We start from the raw sequence: 22362 nt of genomic DNA on the forward strand, positions 1-22362 counted from the left end.
GTCGGCTGCCCCCCAAACCCTCCTTAGGAGACCTAACAGCAAGAGTTAGAGCCTGTAAAAAAAACCAAGAAATAGAAAAATTTGCAACATTTTTAACCCTTGGTTTTAAAACTAATTTCCAAATGCATAGATTACATGTAAATTCAAAATATGTTAATTTTATCTTTGGCATTTTGTTTTGTCTTTTAACTAGGACATTTAAACCAAAATTCATATTTTTGGCTTTTTCTATGACAGACCATGCAAGTCCTTTGCAGGCTTGCACCTTAAGGATGGCAGCAGAAATAGTGTCAGACAACCCATCCCAAATTTGGCAAGCCGTCCAACGGAATCTCCGTGTCATACCCAGCAAATACAGCTTTTTCTATGGTGACACCGCCGTTGAAATAAACATTGGCTGCAGCTAGCACAAATGCATGCAGCCTCCCATACCCTGCAAAATACCTATACAGCCGTTTTTACAAGAAGAGAAACTGCCTCAAAATGCAAATGCGGACCCCTAAATTTTTAGTTCTCTAATTCACCAATGTAAACCACTTTTATTTTAATGCCTGGCCCTATTTTCTGCCCCAGTCCAAGCCTGGTTGCCAACCTATTGGTTATTACAGGGTTGGTGAATTTAAACTATCTTGCAGTTCAGCAGCAAGTGCTTGTGGTGCAGCGCCTACCTGTCATTTGAATGATTCCAGGTTGCTTCAGATGTAAGGTTGACCCTCCATGATTTGGTAGGTGCTCCGCTCATAGGGCTGGATCAAGCGTGAGGCCGAATCTGGATTATATGGGAGAGAGGTGCTCTATATGGAGCCAGGAAGTAGGCAGGCATGAGATCCAAGTGCTGGACCTTAAATGGGTATGAGTCACATCAAGGAAATGCTGTTTAGCAAATGTATATGTATATGATGGAATATGCAACATTGTATAATTGGGGCCCTTAATTAATGTGCCAGGCTCAAAGATGAACCAACACTACTGAGCAAGACCTAAAGCATAAAGATTAAAAAAGTTCTGCGACTCAAGTAAAAAGCGAAAATGCATGAACGCCAGCCATTGACATAAGTATAATTACTGACGAGCATAGCATCTTGTGATATAAGATCCAGAAAACAACAAAAACTTAAATGAAATTAAAGTACTGCAGGTGTTTTCTACGTTGGCATTGTGGGTACCAAGAATGCATTGCTCTGTCCAGATTACATCCCACAGTGCTTGCAGGGAAAGCGGAGTCTTTTGCATGCAATCGCTAAATTAGGTTAACCAATTATCTTTATTTAGTTCCTGTCAATGATAGTTTCGACCAAATATGATTATCATTTGGTATAATATTTATTTTCCATTTTGCAGCAAATACAGATGCTTTCAATGAAATGGTAGCAGATAATTCTGTCTTTGGTGACAACAGTATCTGTCCTGAAAGGTCAGTATGATACATTAATTGGTTTGTTCGTGATTTTATTGGAACAGTTACTTATGACTGCTAGTTATTTTTCCATGACCAGGCCTACATTTTCTCATTTTCAACCCGATTTATCGATTTTTCTTTATAATGCACCTATAATAGAACCAACAAGCAAATGTTTTACATTTCCTGTCAGTGTTTTTATGAATGTGGAAATTATGCCAGAATGGTGGGATTTCTACATTCGTCATTTTGGTTGTCACAGAAGGTGTCCTTAGATGGCTTTGCAGGAGAGTTTGTAGGTAGAACATGTGAGCCAATGTTAAGGGCCGCTTGCAGCCACGTGTTCATCTGGTTTTCCATTTTCAAGGCTCCACACCACTTAGCTCATTGAAGGGCATGCAGAACAGAACGTCTGTTCTTGTTGCAATTCATATAAGATACAATGTTATAATGAGCACTCAAGTCAATAATACTAGAAGGTAACCGGGAGCAGCGAATCAGGTTGAGGATACTGAAGGAAGCCTTAGAGACCCATTTCCATCTAAATTGAAGTGATTTTTTCAGCTATCTTCACTCCTGCTTTTTTTAAGGTTACTTCAGTATAAGCTTACTTTATTAGCAGGGTAGACTGACTATTTTCTGTGCATGACCCGAAGTTGTCAAGCACTTTAGTATACTCTTCTTTACTAACTATCCTTCAGAAAGACCCTCTAATATTTCTTGTTTGCCTTAATTATCATATATGTTCTACTCTGTTTCTGTCCACATTTTACATTTTAGCTATTTTGGAAGGAAAATGAGTTTCAAGTGTCTGCACTAGGAATAGAAAGAAAAATCCAAATGAAACCCCACTTTTTACTCTGTTTCCCATTTAAGAGCATGTTTTGTCCCAGGACAGTCCTCCAGCTTCTCATTTAGTGTTTGCTCTGGGACCCTCGGCCCCTTACTCTCATCCGGCTTCCCCTCTTACTCTAGTTCAAGATCCCCTCCACACAGGTTTAATTCCTAGGCCGACTCTTACTATGCACAGCGTTCCATTGTTCCCTAGCTAAGTTCTTGTTATAGAAGCTACAATACACACATACCTATACGTATATAACCACTTACTACAGGAACTATTCTCTTTTTTTGAGCATATAAAGTAGTACTACTCAAAATGCAATTCACGTTCCTCCTTTTGCTTCTCTCCATCTTCCCCTCTCCTATCTTTTCTGTTTCGTGGGGGGATCTCCTTCTCCACACATAGCTATACAGCTTAGTAGTAAATGTGGGAGGAAGAATGGGGAGTGATACAAAATGGGTAGTACTTGCACCTGAATGGGTAGGATTCAGGGAACTTGAAGGAGGGGTTTAAATAGGACATGCTAATTCAAAACACACACACGTAAGGCAAAATACACATTTACTTTCGTAGTACTACTGACAAACCAGGCTTAAATTCACTTCAGCTATGTGTCAGAGTAGGTCAAGCATCGCAGATGGCCAACACTGCTATTGCAACACACTTCTATAGAAATGAGTGGTGGCACGCAGGAACACTAACATAGGAAAACGTACGAAATAATTAAAATACATTTTTTTTATTAAACTTTATTTAAATGATCTTTAACTTTAGTACATTTTTGTAAAGTAAAATTTTTTGTCAAAACATATTTTAATAAAATGTACTAAAAATATTAAATTATTTTTTTTAACAATTTTAATTACAAATAAATAATACATAACTTGCATCCAACACTGTGACACATTCAACACATATCATACTGCAAGGGCAAATTATAATTTGAGTTTAATTTCAAGCTATTTTAAATTAAAATGAAAAACTGTGAGTTAATATTTATTTTTTTAATTTTTAGCCCTGGTGTGTTGTCCCTTGTTACTACGGTAGTCCTAGGTGAATAGGAGTTATTAAAGTGAGTTCAATATTTGTTAGTTAAAGAGTAAATATCCTTTTTTAATATGAAATTAATTCTATTGAAAATGCCGCATTACTTTCTGTGAGTAGATCACTACCCCGGTGGCCGAGATCCCCACAAACAGCGGGAACAATTCTAATTGTAATTTTTGGTCATAAATTCGGATGTGGGAGTCTCCGTTCCCTCGTTTGTGGAGGGGAGTCTCGCAGGTCTACATCATGGCAGGGATCTCTGCATGGACATGGTGGTCTCTCTGTAAGTCGGTTACAGATAGCTGTAAGGGAAGAGCTCCATGTGCTGAGATTTACACTTTCAAACTTACCTTTGTGATTCAGCCCCTAGGAGCCTGCTGTGTGCAACTAGAGAACATTGTTGGAATCCAAGGAACCCACCCACACACAGCCAGTTGTTTTTCTAATGTATTATTTTTGTCTGGCATGACTTTCCACAAATCAAACTGTGCTGCAATAAATGTTATGCCTTTCTGTCTTTATAAATTGTTCCATAATATTGGCCATCACTGAATTAATTCCTAGATGTCTGTAGTGGCCAGCCTCCCCTCTCCCTCTGAGAATGTCAAGAGGACACTGCCTGCTCTTTATTTAACCTAAGATAACCATGTAAAGAAATCCATTTGCTTTTCTTCTGTACAGTGTCTATTGTCATTGTCACATATCTCCTTATTCTTACTTTCAACTAACTATACCCCTAGCACATGGGGATAGTGCCATCTTGTGGGCGATACTGATAATGTCTTCAGTTGTAAGTAACTGACATAAGTACAACTTGCACCTTCGGGATGCGTTGCTTATTACTAATAACATCTGAAATCTATGGAGGTGCAAGTTGTACTTCTTTCAATAATGAATAGAAGGCGAATTTAAGTTTTTTTGTTTATTCAGTGAATTTTTAAGTTTTGTTTTTAACAGAAGTTAAAACCTTACTACCTTCCTCGCGTATAACTCCACTTCAACCTTTGTTGAATTGCCACAATAATTTGGTGCATATTTTGCAGATTTCACAAAAAATGTATCTAGCTAAAATGAATTAAAATAATACTGCAAGAGAATGTGCCACATACTTTGCATTTTTGTCACATAAGTTAGATAACCTTGCTGCATTATGTGGTCATCCATGCTACATAATCCTAGTTTCCCTGGTACATAACTGAAAGCCAGTTATTAAAGAGTGTGAACTTAACAACGTTAAGATTTGTCACTATATTCCCATTAAACTTGTTTTTTTTAGCAAATCTTCTGCATTATTCGTTGTTCATTTCTGTAATAATATAGACACTCCAGTTTTCATAAGCCTTTTGCCCTCCATCTGCATGAAAAACTCTAGTATCCCAACCAGGCTGGTCAAGGAGCATCTGGCTGTCTAACTTTTTCTTAAATAATGAATGACTCCCACCTTAGCTGTATATAAGGCTATTGTCTTTAACATGGATTGTTTTCACAAATTTCGGTTGACAGTTTTACAGAATTCTTAGATAGGCACTACGCACTTTAAGGTTGACATTCAGAGATCTTGTTTTCTGCAGGTGACTAAGATTCTGATATTTCACAATAGCTGGACATCCATTCTAACACTCCCAAGTAGGGAGGGGGGGGACATTTTATTCTGGTCATATTCATGATTATCTTGCAAGGGAGTATTGACCTATAGAAATGCACCTAGTGTGGCATGGTCCTGAAGTCCATTCCAATTGTAGTTGACAAAAAATAAACATTAGGCTGATGAGTGCAATCGTACCTTTAATATATCACAATAGACTTAAAAATGATTGGAAGAAAACAGCACTTTGTACCTTCTGTGTAGCAATTTGTTGACAAGAATGAACAATACTGTTGCAGGAGATTGTAAAGTAGGCTTAATAATCGGTGTGCATTGTGACACGTGCTTGTGGTTGGTAAAGGCATTTTATTAAATACATACTATATGGCGCGTAGTTCGTAAGGTTGTTGATAGATATCCCTTTAATCGTTCATTCAAATGTGCCTAATTCACAAAACATGCAGAAAAAAAACTACGGTTATTTATTCCAAAAGAATGCCTACTTTTTTTTAATCAAGATTTGTACTTTCTTTGGACCCTCGATTTAATTCGATCAGTACCCATAAACAACTACCCAAGTTATAGTTTTCCAGCGGTAATTACATGGGCAGCTAATTATTCAAAGCCAAATGTGCCAGCCGTACCCCTCCGCCTAAGTATATGTTCACTTAAACTTGTACTCTTTTATTTTCTGCTCGGAGAAAATATGTTTTCCTTTTGGAAACAACCCTATCGGACACCTCTTTTAATGATGTGGATTTTCCCTGGTTATTTCTACTGTGTTCTCTGTAAGGTGCACTGTCATTTAATCTGCACTCACTCCTGGTCTTAGTTTATTTACAAGTATGCTCATGGTGTACCAACAGGAAGTTGTGGTGAACACTCACAAGCTCCTGAGATTGTGTCATATATGACTTGTTTAAGTGGACACCCACCCAGAAGTGCCCACAAACCCTCTCCTAAGAACAGATGTCCACTACATGTGCGTATAGAAAAGTCTCTTCTCCATCGAAATGCGCAGGATACCCACGTGCTTCAGCGTCTAATCTTCGAGCTGCTTTTCCTTTGGTTCATAAAACGTCATCAATATTTTTCTTCTATGGTTTTTCACTTCCCTAGCAAACTGTCAGTACGCCTCAGGTACTAGTTATCCAGCCTTCTTCCAAGTTACCTTAGTAAAGATGGTTTTAGTGGATGGTTTCTAGAACTGATTGGTTAACTGGGAAAGAGATGTTTTACAGACAGATTCATCATTGAAAAATGGGCTCGCAAAGGGCCAGATTCTGAGAATCTGGCCCTTTGCGAGCGTAATTTTTGCATTTGGGATTCATCATCCCAAATGCAAAAATCGGTAATTGCGAAATCGCTAAATTGCGAGGAATTGCATTTAAGGAATCTCTATTTGAGATTCCTTAAATGCAATTCATTAACCATTTTTAAATTGCGAAATCGCAATTACGGGCCGCTCTTTACCGCGAGGTCAAACCTCGTGGTAAATAGCGAAAACTTAGAAAAATGCTTTTAAATGCATTTTTCTAAGTTGCATGTTACACACACACACATGTCCTTTGGACATGTGTGTGCGCAACACCAATGTAGATTACATTTCAGGGGTGCTACAGGGTGTCCTTTGGACACCCCTGGCACCCTTGAAATCGCATCCTTATTTGCGATTAGCAAATTGCTAATCGAAAGGCCCCTAGGAATGAATGGGGAGTCATTCCTTATTTACGATTAGCAATTTGCTAATCGCAAATAAGGAGGCTGTAGGAATCGCAATTCATTTAGCAATTTTTACATGAATCCCGATTTGCAAGTCCTTAACCACATGGCTGCTAGGCGTTTTCCCGTCCTGCGCTGAAGCTCCAAAATCACCATTATTCATGACGAGCTGGCCTTGTCATCCGCGCACGGCAGGTAAGCGCCATGACGAGCCCAGCTCGTCATTAGCTTCGAAGGGGTTAATAGCGATTCCTTAATAATCGATATTAAGGACTCACAAATCGGGACATTGATGAATCTACCTGTTAGTGCCCAAGGTTCTTAGGCTGGACTTGGGATCCGGGATTTAGGAAGGAGTCGTCGAATGATATATTTGTTTCACACGTATATATTTTTGTCTTTTACATTTCAGCCCAGGGTCGCCATGTTCGCCTGGAAGTCCTGGTTCACCTGGAACACCATTGTCCCCCGGCGCCACCCCGACCAAGCACAGCTGTCGAGGGCTCCATCTGCACACTGTTGGTGGAGTGGCAGAAAAAAATGTCTGCACCCGTTGTAGTCACAAAAAGTGGCATATAATGAGACCGTCACCCAAGGTTAAGGAGCCAAAGGAACAGAAGCCTCGTCAAGCAGTTACTACAGTCCTGGCAGTCGGAAGGTAAGTGGTCTTGTCAGTGTGTGTGTGTTTGTTTTACGCACGCACATTGTTTTTACGCACGCACATACAACTGCTGTTGTCTATTAAATAGTTACTTCTCTCCTTAAAGTGTGGCCTAAGGCCTTGTTTCTCTGCTGATGATAATCAATGTGGGTAAATAAAGTAACATTCCAACGACAATCACAAGGTCATCCTTCTTGCCAGGGTCGATAAAAGTCTTTTGTGTGTGAGCCGCTGTTTGGGAGGAAAACAGATGCGTCACAGTTTTATGTACAAACTCATCCTTCAGTTTCTTTCGTTCCAGCCATAAAAAAATAAACATTTGTTTGTAAAATGTTTAGAGCAAATATTTTCTAAATAACATGAACTCGTGGAGCTCGGATGTCATTTGGCAGAGGCGTCTCCTGCCCCAATTGAATTGTCAGTTCTGTTTGTTTGTTCTCCCCTATGATATATGTGGTTTAAAACGCGACGTGACTGAAAATGGCGTCCACGCATTGGACATTGTGGGTTTTGGCTGGACTTCAAGTAGCCATTTGAAAGGCGCCTTTGGTCAATGACTATAACCTGAAAACAAGCATTTGCAATTCAATAGGTTTCGCATTTACGAGAGTTTGCGCTATTGGCATTGTAAATGACAATGCCTTTTATTTATGTATTGGTTTTTAAACCTAAATAAATGGCATTGTCATTTACAATGACAATAGCTTGAACGTGAGTGAATGAGAGACCTATTACATTGCAAATGTTATAACGTTGTGCAACCCCCTTTGCTCGGCCCTAATGCAAAGCGGCCTGCATTATTAATAAAATAAATAAATAAGCGCGTCCGCTATAATTGAAGCGGACGTGCTATAATTTTGATAAATACATTAGGAAAGCGGCCATCGTTAAGTTAATGAATAATTAATCGCGGCCGCTATAGTTAAAGCGTACGCACTATAATTTAAATATATACATTAGTAAAACCAGAGTGCCTGCTGAGATGTCGTGGGTGGAAATGGGAAGACAATTATAAACAAGCATTTACAATGCAATGGTTTCGCCTTTGGAAAAGTTAGAGCTATTGGCATTTTAAATGACAAAATTTGTATTTGTGTTGGTTTTGAAAACAGATAAATAAATGGCATTGTCATTTACATTGCCATTAGCTTAATCTCTCGCAAATGTGAGACCTATTGTACCCTTCGGCAATTTTGGGCGGCTCTCTGACCTATCCTTGGAGCAATCATCTCTCTGCAAGGCTTTAATTCGTCATTAGTGATACCATATGGGGCTGCAGTATAATCAGTGACCCTAAGGCAGGCCAGTAAACAAACATCTACAAAGCAAATGATAGCAGGCAGCCTCTTGAAAGAGATCTATTCCTTACAACAGTCTGCGGGAAAGGAACATAGCGCCGAACTGGGGTAGCCTAAGAGTAGATAAAGCTTTTCATATCAAAGCAATTTGTGCGCGTCCTTTTATCTCAGTCCCTAGTGACCTTCTAACCACCTGGCATTATGCATGTTAATGGGTTTCTGGGTCTGCCACAAGCGCTGCCTCTGGGTATAAATATCCAGGCCCCTGCCCTCAATTTATACCACAGCAGCTGGTATCCTTGGCCGCTCCAGACATCGCCACCTGGAAATGGCATACACGTTTGTGGTTCAGGGCGCAACTGCACAACAGCAAGATTCCGGCATAAACAGAGCACAACCAAGCATGCGCCTAAAAGTTAGTGCTTAGACACACAGGCATGGTAGCACTAGAATACATTGTCAGAATATCAACGGACATTAATATCGTCTCCTGGAAACCGTTTACTAAAATATCACTGTACTGGAGGTAACAAGAGAACAGCTACAAACGATAATTGGGAAACTATATTTATTACAGACGATATTTCTCAGAATGGTAATCTGACACATCATCTCAACTTCTTGGTGCACATCTGTCTCCCTAGAGGCATGTGTGTTCAAGTAATGGCCACTTAATCTCCGTTATGCAAGAAACAAATATGCAACTGCAAAAGCTATGAGTTTGGTCTTTGCTGAACTGCCATCTTTCTTCTGTCTCCTCTTGAACACAAGTATGTAGAAGTACTGAGTGCTGGAGAGCAGAGCACTTCTAAATCAAGAAGCTCATTCATGAGACGTTTACACATTTTCTACAATAGCCTGATTTTTGTCTGTGATGAAGCTGTTTTCATACCCAGGGAGACAATAGGCACAGTCTGAAGGAAGTCGTTATGGTTTGTTAAGATGAATGCTCCTTATCCCATTCATGAACAGATATAAGAGTGTGAAAGTCAGACTTTATTTCCTGTGGAAGGGTCTAAACAATGCTGGCTTCCATACTGGATAATGACTCTTCAGAAGAAAAAAAGGCCTTTAACAGTCCGAGCGGATGCAATAACTGGTTGCCAGTGATTAAGTCATAATTAGGTACCTTTCATATGGCAACTCTAAAGGAAACTGCTTCCAGCTGTAACCGTGCATCAGTTACACCAGTGCCAACAAGTGTGTATTATCTTTTGCATATAGTGCTTGTGTCGCTTTGAATCTAGCAGTTCCGGGCATTGTCAAAGTCATGGTGCAGGGGCTGATCAGGGCTTAATTTGTTAGTAAATAAATGCATGGGAGCAAAGTTTTCCTTAGGAGCAACCCACCGGCGCTGCTGAGTGGTTGGGATGCCCAATACGGAGGCTGTCTGGTTTTGATTACACTAAGGTTATCAGGAAGAGTGTATCCAAGCAATACTCTGCTGTTAAAGTCTCTTCTAGAATAGTAGTGGGACCCTCAATGACTGTTTCCTTTTAGTGGTATATTGTCTCCACTCGAGTACTTACAGTAACTGCTGTGGAAAGCTCTCGAAAATATGTTCATGACCATTCATTTCAATGGAGTCCCCCAAAACCCTTCAGTGTCACCCGCCTCGGGGTCTCCAATGTGCCCTTTGCTGCAGGCATAACTGGCACTGCGAGGTGGCTGTGTAAAGACCTCCAGGCAAGAGGCCCTGAAGAAGTTCCCACTGGACAGACTTGTGTTCCGCCATTTTGCCTTTCATTTTACCGAATGCATCTACTTTTGACTGACATCTTTTAAACTGCCGTAAACTAATTACGTGTTATGCACCTGAAATTGTCTGACTAAAGACCAGACCCAGGCCCGAAAACAACGCTTTAATGCGGCAAATACAGTTAGGGGCGTGGCTCAGCACAAAAGCGTTGAGAAATGTCTATTATTTCATTATTTTGCCACTTGTAGGTCCCTAGCTTGCAACAGCTTGCAGCAAAATGTACAAATCCAAATGTGCTGGTCCCTGAGCTCCCATCCCCCTACTGTGGCAGCCGCGAGGGGTCGTTCACGGATAGTGTGTGATGTCGAGGTGGACAGCAGCGGAATGGCTGATTCATGGGATGTCTAGACATCAAACAAAAGAAAGCTACCACATGCAAACAGCAGCAGCCACCCTGACACTGCGTCTTCTTCACATGTCTGGTGGCTGAGGCTTTTCCGGAGCATACCCGGTTCCCGGAGCAGTTTTACTCAGATAATAATCTAAAGCCCATATTCTGGAAACACTTGGACTGTGCCATCTCTTTCACGGGAAGGTGAGAGGGTCGTCGTTTCACGCACGGACTTCTCATTGAAGAGGGAGAACTTCAAAGCCATTTCAGAGACACTGCTGACGTCATTCCATTCTCCCCTACTATGCACGGACAGCGGGAGGGGGGCGGGCAGGCACAGGGACAGCGGGAGGGGGGGCGGGCAGGCACACGGACAGCGGGAGGGGGCGGGAACGGCAAGAAAGGCACTCACCTGGACTTCCTCCGGCGGCGGTCGGCCGCGGAATGGCCAAAACAAACCTGGACGCCAAAAAAAAAATAAACGCAGCCCACGGCCGCAATGACGATGCAAAGGGAAGAAATCGCGGGAACACCCACGAATCTGGTCCGGCCATGACGGACAGATCTCTGTTCCAATGGCTAGTCTCTATTTATGGAGCTAGCCAATGGAACAGAGGGCGTATTCCAAAGCCAACATATTATTCTCATTAGTTTTCACCTGCGTGAAAAGCCTGCGCAGTGCGCAGGCTTTCACTTAGGCGAAACCTAAAAAGTGCTTACCGACTTATGAAGGAGAGTGTAACACCTCAAGTAAAAGATCCAGTCCTCATGGGAGGTAACAAACAGCGACAAGGCAGTAACGAGGAGGGACTAACAAGCCTCATAATCAATCAGAAGACAGCATTTACCAAGGACAATGACACCAGCCAATACAAAATATGGGAGGAGAGTAGGCAAGGCTTCCACAGCATATTCAACTACTGCATGCCTCGCTCAACCTAAAAACACAATACCTTTCCAATCTCACTAGTACATGGTGAAATTGGAAGCATGATCTGAACCTATACTAGATGCAAGACACAAAGCTACTGTTTTAGCTTATTAACATTTTCTTCCTACTAACAAATTGCCAGGAATTAAGTTAATTTTTTTAGAACATACTTCTCATAACACGTTTCAATATTTGTGTTTGGGCTCATATTTTTCAGTATCTATGGTTATTAGTATTGTTATCGTATGAAAAATGGCATAGGTAAAGGATCCTTTTTGTTTTTCAGGTTCAGAGTAACAAAAGTGGAGAGCAAAAGTAAGGAACAGAAAAGGTTGATGTCTGAGAGCAGAGACTGTGAGAACGGTGAACCCCCCTCCACGCCGGTGAAAGCAATTACAAGGCTAAGAAGTGGAACGGAATCGGAGGTCAGTGGTAAATAATGGCGACACTACAAAAAGGGCGGGTTGTGAGCTGTTTTGCAAGGTGCATGCTAAGCCTATGTCGGGGGAAAAGAGGCAATTTGCATGTGCATTAGTTATACATATTTACTAGGGTATTGTACTGTCCAGGCATTTACATTCTACATATATAGCTAAAGTGCTAAATGTTTACTTGCATTTTTTCAGTATTGTGCACATTTCTCGGCATTTCCAACAGTGGTCTGTTGACCTACTCAGATTTTATACTCTGTAACTTGAAGTATCCCATACTAATCGGCCTGTAAGTTACAGCTGAAGAGTTCTGCTGTACGAAATACGAAACGTTTGTTAAGATGCACCAGTTACAGCCTTTCTCACAGAGAGGTAGAAAGTAGATTAATATAGGGGGAAAACTTTAGTGTGTGTGTGTGTGTGTATATATATATAGTTAGGATTTTTTTCAATGCAAAATCTCAAAATTCTATTGTGAATAACTTTGGCGCCGGTTGACGAATCTGCCTGACAATTTCCTCAAATTTGCCTCGCGGAGCTCCGGTCCTTCCCTGAAAGTTTGGGGGGGATTCGTCAAGCGGGGGTCGAGATAAAAGGGGGGTCCCAAAATGTGTTTTCCCCATGTTAATTTCCATAGGGCGGTCAAACTCACTTTTAGCCCGAATGGCTGAATGGATTTCCACCAAACTTGGCAAAATTGTAGGGACTGGTAGCCCGATGTGCCTTTGCTATGTCTCAAGATATGTGCTCCAGTGAATTTTGAGTAATTTAGGTTCAAAAAAATATATATTGGGCTACATTGGGCTATATATATATGTTAGAGCCCAAATGTAGTCCAATGTAGCCCAATGTAGCCCAATGTAGCCCAAAGATGGCCACCAGAGACAAAAAAAAAACAAATGTAGCCCAAATATCAGCCAGATGTAGCCCAACTATAGCCCAATGACAGAATGTCCCAGAGTGTTCTAAAGAACAACTAAAACGCTAACAGTCTTACTTATGACAAAAGTATGGAACACCTGAAGTCATCTAGATTGGAATAAAGTGGGAACACTTAATAAATTTAATTTGAAAAGGAACAAAATGAGGGGTTTCATTTTGCCATAGAAATTTTATATATATATATATATATATATATATATATATATATATATATATATATATATTTCCGCACTTGTGTTCCTGCTACCACGACAGGCTATCAATCCTCAGCCATCAAACGAGTAAGAACACGGAAGACCCAGAGTGCAGGTGAGTTTTTATTTTCTAGTACACCACGCCAGGATAACGTTTCGGCCTGCACAGAGGCCTTGGTATATGTATGTATACATATATATATATATATATATATATATATATATATATATATATATATATATATATATATTATTCCAAAAGCCTCCGAGCTTTGAAAGACGCACTCCGTGAAGAAAAAGTTCACAAACTTTTATTAGCGTTGCAGTGGCAATCCGAACCCGCCATTTGTGGTCCCTGACGCGTTTCGGTGCACACCTGCACCTTAATCTTAGGGAAAGGCAAGTTGTAAAGTCTGGGCTGGACTGTCGTTTGTTTTGCCCTTTCAATGCGTGCACTCTCCAATGAGTAGCATGCTGGGATCGGCAGTCCACAATATCTTCCCTTCTGTGAGTCCCATTTACAACTTTGTTTTTTTCGCCATAGTTTTCTTAGCTTTTAACTTTTCGGCCCTCCAGTGAGCCCCAGGATCGTGAAGCCAGTTCTAAATTATCAGATTTCCTCACGCCGGAAACAGGCTGCCTTGATTTGCAGCCTCACAGAAAGCATCCCGGTGTCAGCAGCGGTGCGTCTTTCCACGGCCGGAGAAGCCGTGTCAAACATTATTCCAAAAGCCTCCGAGCTTTGAAAGACGCACTCCGTGAAGAAAAAGTTCACAAACTTTTATTAGCGTTGCAGTGGCAATACGAACCCGCCATTTGTGGTCCCTGACGCGTTTCGGTGCACACCTGCACCTTAATCTTAGGGAAAGGCACGTCAGGGACCACAAATGGCGGGTTCGTATTGCCACTGCAACGCTAATAAAAGTTTGTGAACTTTTTCTTCACGGAGTGCGTCTTTCAAAGCTCGGAGGCTTTTGGAATAATGTTTGACACGGCTTCTCCGGCCGTGGAAAGACGCACCGCTGCTGACACCGGGATGCTTTCTGTGAGGCTGCAAATCAAGGCAGCCTGTTTCCGGCGTGAGGAAATCTGATAATTTAGCACTGGCTTCACGATCCTGGGGCTCACTGGAGGGCCGAAAAGTTAAAAGCTAAGAAAACTATGGCGAAAAAAACAAAGTTGTAAATGGGACTCATAGAAGGGAAGATATTGTGGACTGCCGATCCCAGCATGCTACTCATTGGAGAGTGCACGCATTGAAAGGGCAAAACAAACGACAGTCCAGCCCAGACTTTACAACTTGCCTTTCCCTAAGATTAAGGTGCAAAAACGCGTCAGGGACCACAAATGGCGGGTTCGTATTGCCACTGCAACGCTAATAAAAGTTTGTGAACTTTTTCTTCACGGAGTGCGTCTTTCAAAGCTCGGAGGCTTTTGAAATAATATATAATATTCACTGAAAAAATCATAGGTTTCACACCAGTTATAGTTAGGTGGAAATTTTACTCGCATAAAACCATTGAAATTACCATGTTATAGTTAGTTGGACTCACTATAACTTGCGCGTGCAATGCACTGCTGATGACGTCACATATTACATCACTCATGACATGGTCAGTGACATCACTCATGACATCTCAAATCATGGAGGGCTGTTGGGCCTATCCGCGCCGGGCTTGCTAGCAGTTGATGGAACAGACTCCATTCAAGCTTCTGTCCCAGGTGTTGCACCAAGTTTCCATGTACCGACCTGCACGAAGTGTGAAATCTCTGCTTGTCCCCGGAACACGACGAGAAAGACTGCAATGCGTGCTGATCATTTCGATAGAAGAAGGTGCTCTGTGACAGTCTGGCTCGACTTCACGAAATGCAACAACAAGGCGGCTCCATACCGGACATCTTCGGAGAAGATTCCGACCAAGAACATGCTCAGGGAGCCGAGGAAGAAGAACATGTCTCCGTGTCCGAAGCCGACTCCAACATGGAAGAAGAGGAGCAAGTTACATTGGGTCAACGTACTGTGAGTACAGAAGCCCCCTTGCCCTAACAACCAAAACCTAAAAAGGCTCTGGTGCTTCCTCTGCCTATAGGCCAAGGTCTGCACCAAGAAAGAGTTTTGAGCACCCCGCCCGCGGGTACGGCGCCAAAACACAAAGAAAAGCCTTCTGGCTCGGGATCAAGGCAGGCCCCTAGCGTCACTGAACCAAAATCCTCAGTGCTAAAAACCAAGCATGTCCAAACCTAAATTTTCATGCCAAAGGGTTCGGAGCCGAAACTCTTAAAGCCGAAAACTACAGCTAAAGAGAAAAAGACTCCAACAAAAGATTTTCTGTCCGATGATCCGAAACAAAAAGAACTAGTTATCAACCCAGATACTGGACAAATTCATGCCAAATTACCTGAAAAAAGGGAATTGTCATATCAGGATGAGCATTTTATACCTCTAAAGAAAAGGAATATGGGTACAAACCCATCACCACCTGATATTCCACCTCCATCACCTACTAATCCTCAACTACTTATTATCCCCACTGATTCACCACCATCACCTGACCCACAGGATGAGGGGAATCGGGCTAGGGATAACAGGCCACAAGATACTGATCCATGGCAGGATAATACTGATCCACGTACAGATACTGACCTTAATTTGTATCCATCAAGGCCATCACCCCTGATGACAATATAGGTTATATTGAGCTTCTTAATAGGGCTGCTCATTATAACGGGGTGGAATTACATAAAGAAACTTTAGAGGAGGACTTCTTATTTGAGACATTAAGCTCAACTCAGAAAACGATACACATGTTACCAATGCTTAAGGGGATGCTCAAGCATGCAGATGAGGTTTTCAAAGACCCTGTCAGGGCAAGAATAATCATTCCCAGGGTTGAGAAAAAATCTAAACCAGCACCTACTGACCATGCTTACATCAAAGGTCAACTACCCTTAGACCCTTTGGTGGTCTCTAATGCTTGTAAAAGAGCAAATTCACATACAGGTGAGGCCACTCCTCCTTATAAAGAGTCAAAGTTAATTGATGCCTCTGGTAAAAGGGTAGCTTCTCAGGCAGCTAATCACTGGTGCTTTGCTAGCCAGATATGATAGAGCTCATTATGATGATTTGGAAAAACGTATCCAATATCTGCCTAATGAGCATAAAGGCGTAAGGCAAATTCTCATACAAGAAGAAAAGCTCATTACCAATACCTCCATCAAATGTGCTTTAGATGTAGCAGACACAGCAGCACGTGCAGTAAACACAAGCGTGTTGCTACGCAGACATGGTTTAAAATATCAGGTTGAAACCTGAGGTACAGGCCTCCATTCTCCATCAACCTTTTGACTATGAACACCTATTTGGCCCAGCAGTCAACACCACCAGTCCATTGGTGCTTAAAGACTTTGTTGTAGGAATGATAAAAGGATTTGTCCCTTTCTATTTCGGCGTGGATGGCACTGTGCTAATCCTACGCTTGAAGACTTTGATAGAAAAGCAGACATTTGAGGTGAGCAAATTTAGAGTGACGCTGGTGCTGAGTGCTCTATACTGGAGCTGCTTTCAACCTAAACTTGAGAACTGCCCAGAGTTCCCTGCTTCCTGTTTTGCATAATTTATGCGTTACTCTATGCCTGAAAGTGTTTTGTTTTGACTTATCTTGGGTCCTCCCTTGTTTATGGACAAAGCTATACCTCTCTGAAGAGCTCTGAGAGCGAAACACGTGTCAGGGGTTGCTTTTATTCGTTTCAGGTTGGCTTGGATGGTACTTTACCAACCCAAAGCTGTAATATTGTGCCTGGAGTGGTAAAAGGCTATGGACATTTTACAGCTCGGCATGGATAGCACTGTGCTAATCCTATGCTTAAAGACTTTGCTGTAGGAATGGTAAAAGAATTTGTCCCTTTCTATCACGATGTGGACGGCACTGTGCTAATCCTACGCTTAAACACTTAGATAGAAAAGGAGAAATTGGAGGTGAGCAATTTTAGAGTGTCGCTGGTGTTGAGTGCTCTATACTGGAGCTGCTTTCCACCTAAACTTGAGAACTACCCAGAGTTCTCTGCTTAATTTTTTGTATATATATATATATATCTATATCTGGGCGGAGCCTAACCACACATCTCCTCCCCAGCACGAGCTTCATTCTAATTGGCTGCCAACACTCCAAACCAGGAAGTGTTGGGAGCCAACTTGTGCCTCGCATCAAGTGAAAATCAAAAAGGTGAGACATAAATTACAAACAAGAAAAGGGGGCAAGGTTTAAAACACCCTGACCCCCCAGGCCCAAAAGAACCTCTTTTTAAAAAAACAAAATTGGGGCGGGTTCACGCCGGTGTGCAAATCCATCTGAAAATAAGAAAAAAAGAAGCACAGGCTCCTGCGCTTCGTTTTTAAAAGCCCCCGGGAGAGCCAGGACCCGGGGGAAATTTGATTTATGTAGCGGGCCCCCTCTGCCCCGGGGACCACCACCTCCCCAGAGCTTTGCTTTCTAATTTTTTCACAGGGGCACGCAGACCCGGGGACGGCCACCTACCTGGGGCTTTAAATCAATCAGGGCGGGGGGGCCTCACGGGCCCCCCGGGGACTGCCACCTCCCTGGGGCTTTAATTAAATAAGGACGAGGGGGCTTCTCAGGCCCCCCAAGCCCCCGGGACCGCCACCTCCCCAGGGCTTTAATTCAATAAGGACGAGGGGGCCTCGCGGGTCCCCCAAGCCCAGGGGACCACCATCTCCCCGGGGCACTCTACATTTACATATGGGGTTTCGTTACGGGCCCCAGGGACCACCACCTCCCCAGGGCTTTAGAAACGTTTGGAGGGGGGCCATGCGGCCCCCTCCTGGAGCCCTTGATGGCCCTGAGGACCTCCACCACCCAGGGCCAGCTTCTGCAATGTCCCGGGGTGCCCACCCCCGGGACATTGCTGTTTGCTATGTCAGGGCGAAGCACGGCTCCAGCTCTGTCATAGCAAACTCTGCTTCGGTTTTTGAAAGTGAGAGCAGGAAACCTGCTGGCTTCCAAAAACCGAAGCAGAATTGCTTTTGCACAAGGGGAGCTGCATCTTAGTAGCTCCCCTTGTGCAAAAGCAATGCCGCCTCTCGCAGGAGGCGGGGAGCTGGCTGGGACCGTGGGGGCAATGGGGCTCCCCCAACGGTCCCAAACAGTGAAGGGGTCTCCGGGACCAATAGTGGCCTAAGGAAAGGGGGCCACGCGGCCCCACTCCCATAATTAAATTAAAAAAAATGGAATGATAGGCCCCGGGGGATGGGTCCCTGTGGCCAAAATCGGCCTCAGGAGGGGGGCCGCGCTGCTCCCTTCTGGTTTTTATAAAAATATATATATGTTCGAAGCTTGTGGGCCCCCTATCATATAACATTAAAAAAAAATGCCATGCCCCTGGGGATGGGGTCCCTGGGGCCAAAATCGGCCTCAGGAGGGGGGCCGCGCGGCTCCCTTCTGGTTTTTATAAAAATATATATATGTTCGAGGCTTGTGGGCTGCTGAATTCATATCTTAGCATAGATCGCCGCCTACTGTTGGGTCTTGATGTTTGCACTTTGTGGTCCTGGAAGAGTCTTCGAAGTATCACGAGATAGGTGACTCCTTTCCTGGACTACAGTGCGCATGGGCATCTTCTCCATCCTCAGATAGTTTTTTTCCGCCATTGGGTTCGGATGCTATTCCTCAACTCCAACTTCGGAACCGAAACTTTTCAACTTTCTCAGGCCAAAAGGCCTTCTACCTCGACGGTATTGTTCTCGTTCGGTAAACCTTCACTCGATAACACTTTCCATCTTGATCCGGTCGTCGACGTGGGCCATTGGGCCTTTTCAACGCCACGTGGGCCTTCTGCTGATGGAAAGTACCCCGTTAAAAAGGTGCCCACAATGTCACTCCAAATTCCCACATACTGATAAACATACAGTATGCAACAAGTGCCTCTCTCCCGAGCACAACGAGGAAAACTGTCCAGCTTGTGCTCAGTTCTGGTTGAAGAAGACTATCCGGAACCGAAGGGCCGCTAGACAAGAGATACAGCGGCAGGCACCGGAACCGGAGAACATTTTCGAAGACGAACATGACCTCCCAGGAGCAGCGGACTCCGACCTAGAAATTGTCACCGTAGAGGACCACTCGGACTGCGATGACCAGATCACACCGGGGCAAACCGTGAGTACCACGCCCCCATCCCCGCTTCCATCTCAAGACAAGGCTCCGGTCGAAGCATAGCCTGTAGGCCTTAGCCAAGATCGACAAACTCCTTCAGAGGCCCCGCCTTCTGGCTCAGGTCCGAAGAACAAACCTAAGCCTTCTGATACCCCGGGAACAAGCTACACTCTTCCCAAAAAGGCTGCAGAACCGAAAAAGGTTTTCGAGCCAAAGACACTGGTTGATACAAAAAAGCTAGTCGAAACAAAAAAGGTCGTCAATCTCAAAAGAATAGTCGACCCGACAACTGCTGCCGAGCCGAAAAAGAGTGTCGAGCGACAAAAAACAAGTCACACTAAAAATCCCGTCGACCCGAAGAAGGCAGTCGACTACAAAAAAAACTGGTTGATCCGAAAAAGGTTATCGAACCGAAAACACTGGTCGATCCGAAAAAGGTTATCGAACCGAAAACACTGGTCGATCCGAAAAAGGTTATCGAACCGAAAACACCGGTCGATCCGAAAAAGGTTATCAACCCGAAAAAAACAGGTCGATCCGAAAAAGGTCGTCGAAACAAAGAAGGTCACCGAACCAAAAAAGGCAGTAGAGCCAACATGAAACGTCGACCCGAAAAAGGTCACCGACCCGAAAAAAGGAGTCGAGCCGAAAAAAGCTCCACAACCAAAGGCCCTCGAGCCAAAGACTCACCACAAACAAGTGACTAAGCCAAAAACATCGGCACCAAAACCACGGACAGTTGAGGAAGAACTTTTGCATCCTGATCCAGAGAGTGAAGAACATCCTAAACTGTATATAGACCCTGAAACAGCAAGGGTAACAGTTTACCACAGGAAGAAGTGACCTTTGGACACTGAAACTTCTTCCCCTGTTCCTCCAAAGAAGAAAGACTTTACAACATCTCCCTCAAGGCCTTTCACTCCTCCTCCTTTCTTTCCTGACATGCCTTACTCTCCCTCAAATTATGATGAGACAGAAAACATAGGGGGAAGATCCTCATGATAACTTTGTTGAACCTGAGGATCAGGATATACAAAATAACACATGGGTTGACCAGAATGATCCTTATGATACATACGACCCACAACCCATCCCTGACACCTCTACATATCCTACAAAGCCGTCACCTACTGACACCATTGTCTTTAACCAACTAGTGGATAGGGCAGCTAAATATCATAATGTAGACACGAACACTGACCCAATAGAAGAGGATTTCCTATTTGACACTTTTCCAACTTCAGACAAAAGTGTACGTACACTTCCTATGTTAAAAGGGATACTAAAACATGCGCCAGACATATTTAAAGATCCAGCCAGAGCGCGTGTCCTCAATCCCAGAATTGAGAAAGTATAAAGCAGCCCCTACAGACCCTTCTTATATTAAGTCACATTTGCCTTTAGACTCATTAATGGTGGCAAATGCTCGAAACCGAGCTAATTCACAATCAGGAGATGCTCCCCCTCCTGACAAAGAGTTAAAGATACTAGAAGCCTCAGGCAAAAGAGTGGCATCCCAAGCAGCAAATACTTGGAGAATTGCAAACACACAGGCTCTATTAGCACAATACGATAGAGCACATTATGACCAGCTAGAGGGTTTACTATAACACCTGCCAGAACCCTTTCAAATTAAAGCTAACGACCTAATACAGGAAGGCGAATTTATCACAAATGCTTCCATTAAATGTGTACTGGCACAGCTGACTCAACAGCCAGGTCCATCAACATGAGTGTATTACTACGCCAGCATGCGTGGCTACGCATTTCCGGATTTACAAATGAAGTGCAATCAACCATCCTCAACCAGCCAGTTAACCAAGACTTTCTGTTTGGCCCTGCAGTAGATACCATCTTAGAGAAGATGAAAAAAGATACCGAGACTGCGAAGCCTATGGGCGCACTTCAGTTTCAACAATCTAGAAGTTCCTTTCGCCGACCCTCCTTTCGAGGCTCAAGTAGAGGCAACAAATCCAAAACTTCCTCTACATTCAAAAGTAATACCCAGAGAACCTTTAATAAAGGTTCCAACAGAGGAGGTTATAGAGGCAATAATAACAAGGGCAGAGGACGTGGCGGCAACAACACCAAAGCCTCCACCGCCACCAAACCACTCAACAACGGTCAGAGGAACACTAACACAATTCCTACCAGTCTGGAACGCAATTAGCAACAGGTGGGTGAGACAAATTATCCAGTATGGTTATTGCCTGGAACTCACTTCTACTCCACCCAACATACCACCCAAACACCGTCCTATGTCCAAAGAACACATCACGCTGTTACAACAAGAGGTAACATCCATGCTAGAAAAGGGAGCCATAGAGCCAGTCCCTTTTCAACACCAGGGGACAGGAGTATACTCCCTATACTTCCTTATTCCTAAAAAGGACGGGTCCCTCAGACCAGTATTGGACCTCAGACCTCTGATCCAATACATACTCTCAGAGCATTTCCATATGATCACTCTACAACAAGTACTCCCGTTACTCCAACAAGGCGACTTCCTCGCTACATTAGACCTCAAGGAGGCATATTTTCACATACCCATACATCCAGCTCACAGGAAATACCTCAGGTTCACAATAGAAGGTCACCACTATCAATTCAAAGTTCTCCCCTTCGGGGTAACTACAGCACCAAGGGTTTTTACAACATGCCTAGCAGTAGTAGCAGCACACCTCAGAAGGCAACACTTCCATGTGTTCCCCTACCTGGACGATTGGCTCATAAAAGCCAACTTATACGCGCAGTGTGCAAACCACACATCTCACACAATCCAGCTGCTGCACAGTCTGGGATTTTCCATAAATTATCCAAAATCACATCTGCAGCCCTCCCACATACAACAATATCTGGGAGCAACAATAGATACCTCAGTGGCAAAAGCATATCCAAATCCAGAAAGGATAGCCAACATGCAGTCTCTAATTCAAAGATTTCAACCACAACACTCCTTGCCAGCTCGAGTGTTTATGCATCTTATAGGCATGATGGCCTCCTGTATATTCATTGTCCCTCATACCCGACTTCAAATGCGTCCATTGCAAGAAT

At 43.3% G+C, this 22362-nt stretch overlaps 1 protein-coding gene across 1 annotated transcript in view; it reads left to right on the forward strand.

The window, feature by feature from the left end:
- Window positions 1–22362, forward strand: part of RELL1 (RELT like 1) — a 136642-nt gene that overhangs the window by 66325 nt on the left and 47955 nt on the right. The window contains exons 4-6 of the mRNA XM_086963993.1: window positions 1342–1414; window positions 7007–7252; window positions 11861–11999. Coding sequence (XP_086820119.1) covers window positions 1342–1414; window positions 7007–7252; window positions 11861–11999 — 458 coding nt within the window. The remainder of the gene's footprint in view (window positions 1–1341; window positions 1415–7006; window positions 7253–11860; window positions 12000–22362) is intronic.

The sequence above is a fragment of the Lissotriton vulgaris genome, chromosome 3_2, assembly GCF_964263255.1.
Source record: "Lissotriton vulgaris chromosome 3_2, aLisVul1.2, whole genome shotgun sequence".
NCBI classification, from domain to species: Eukaryota; Metazoa; Chordata; class Amphibia; order Caudata; family Salamandridae; genus Lissotriton; species Lissotriton vulgaris.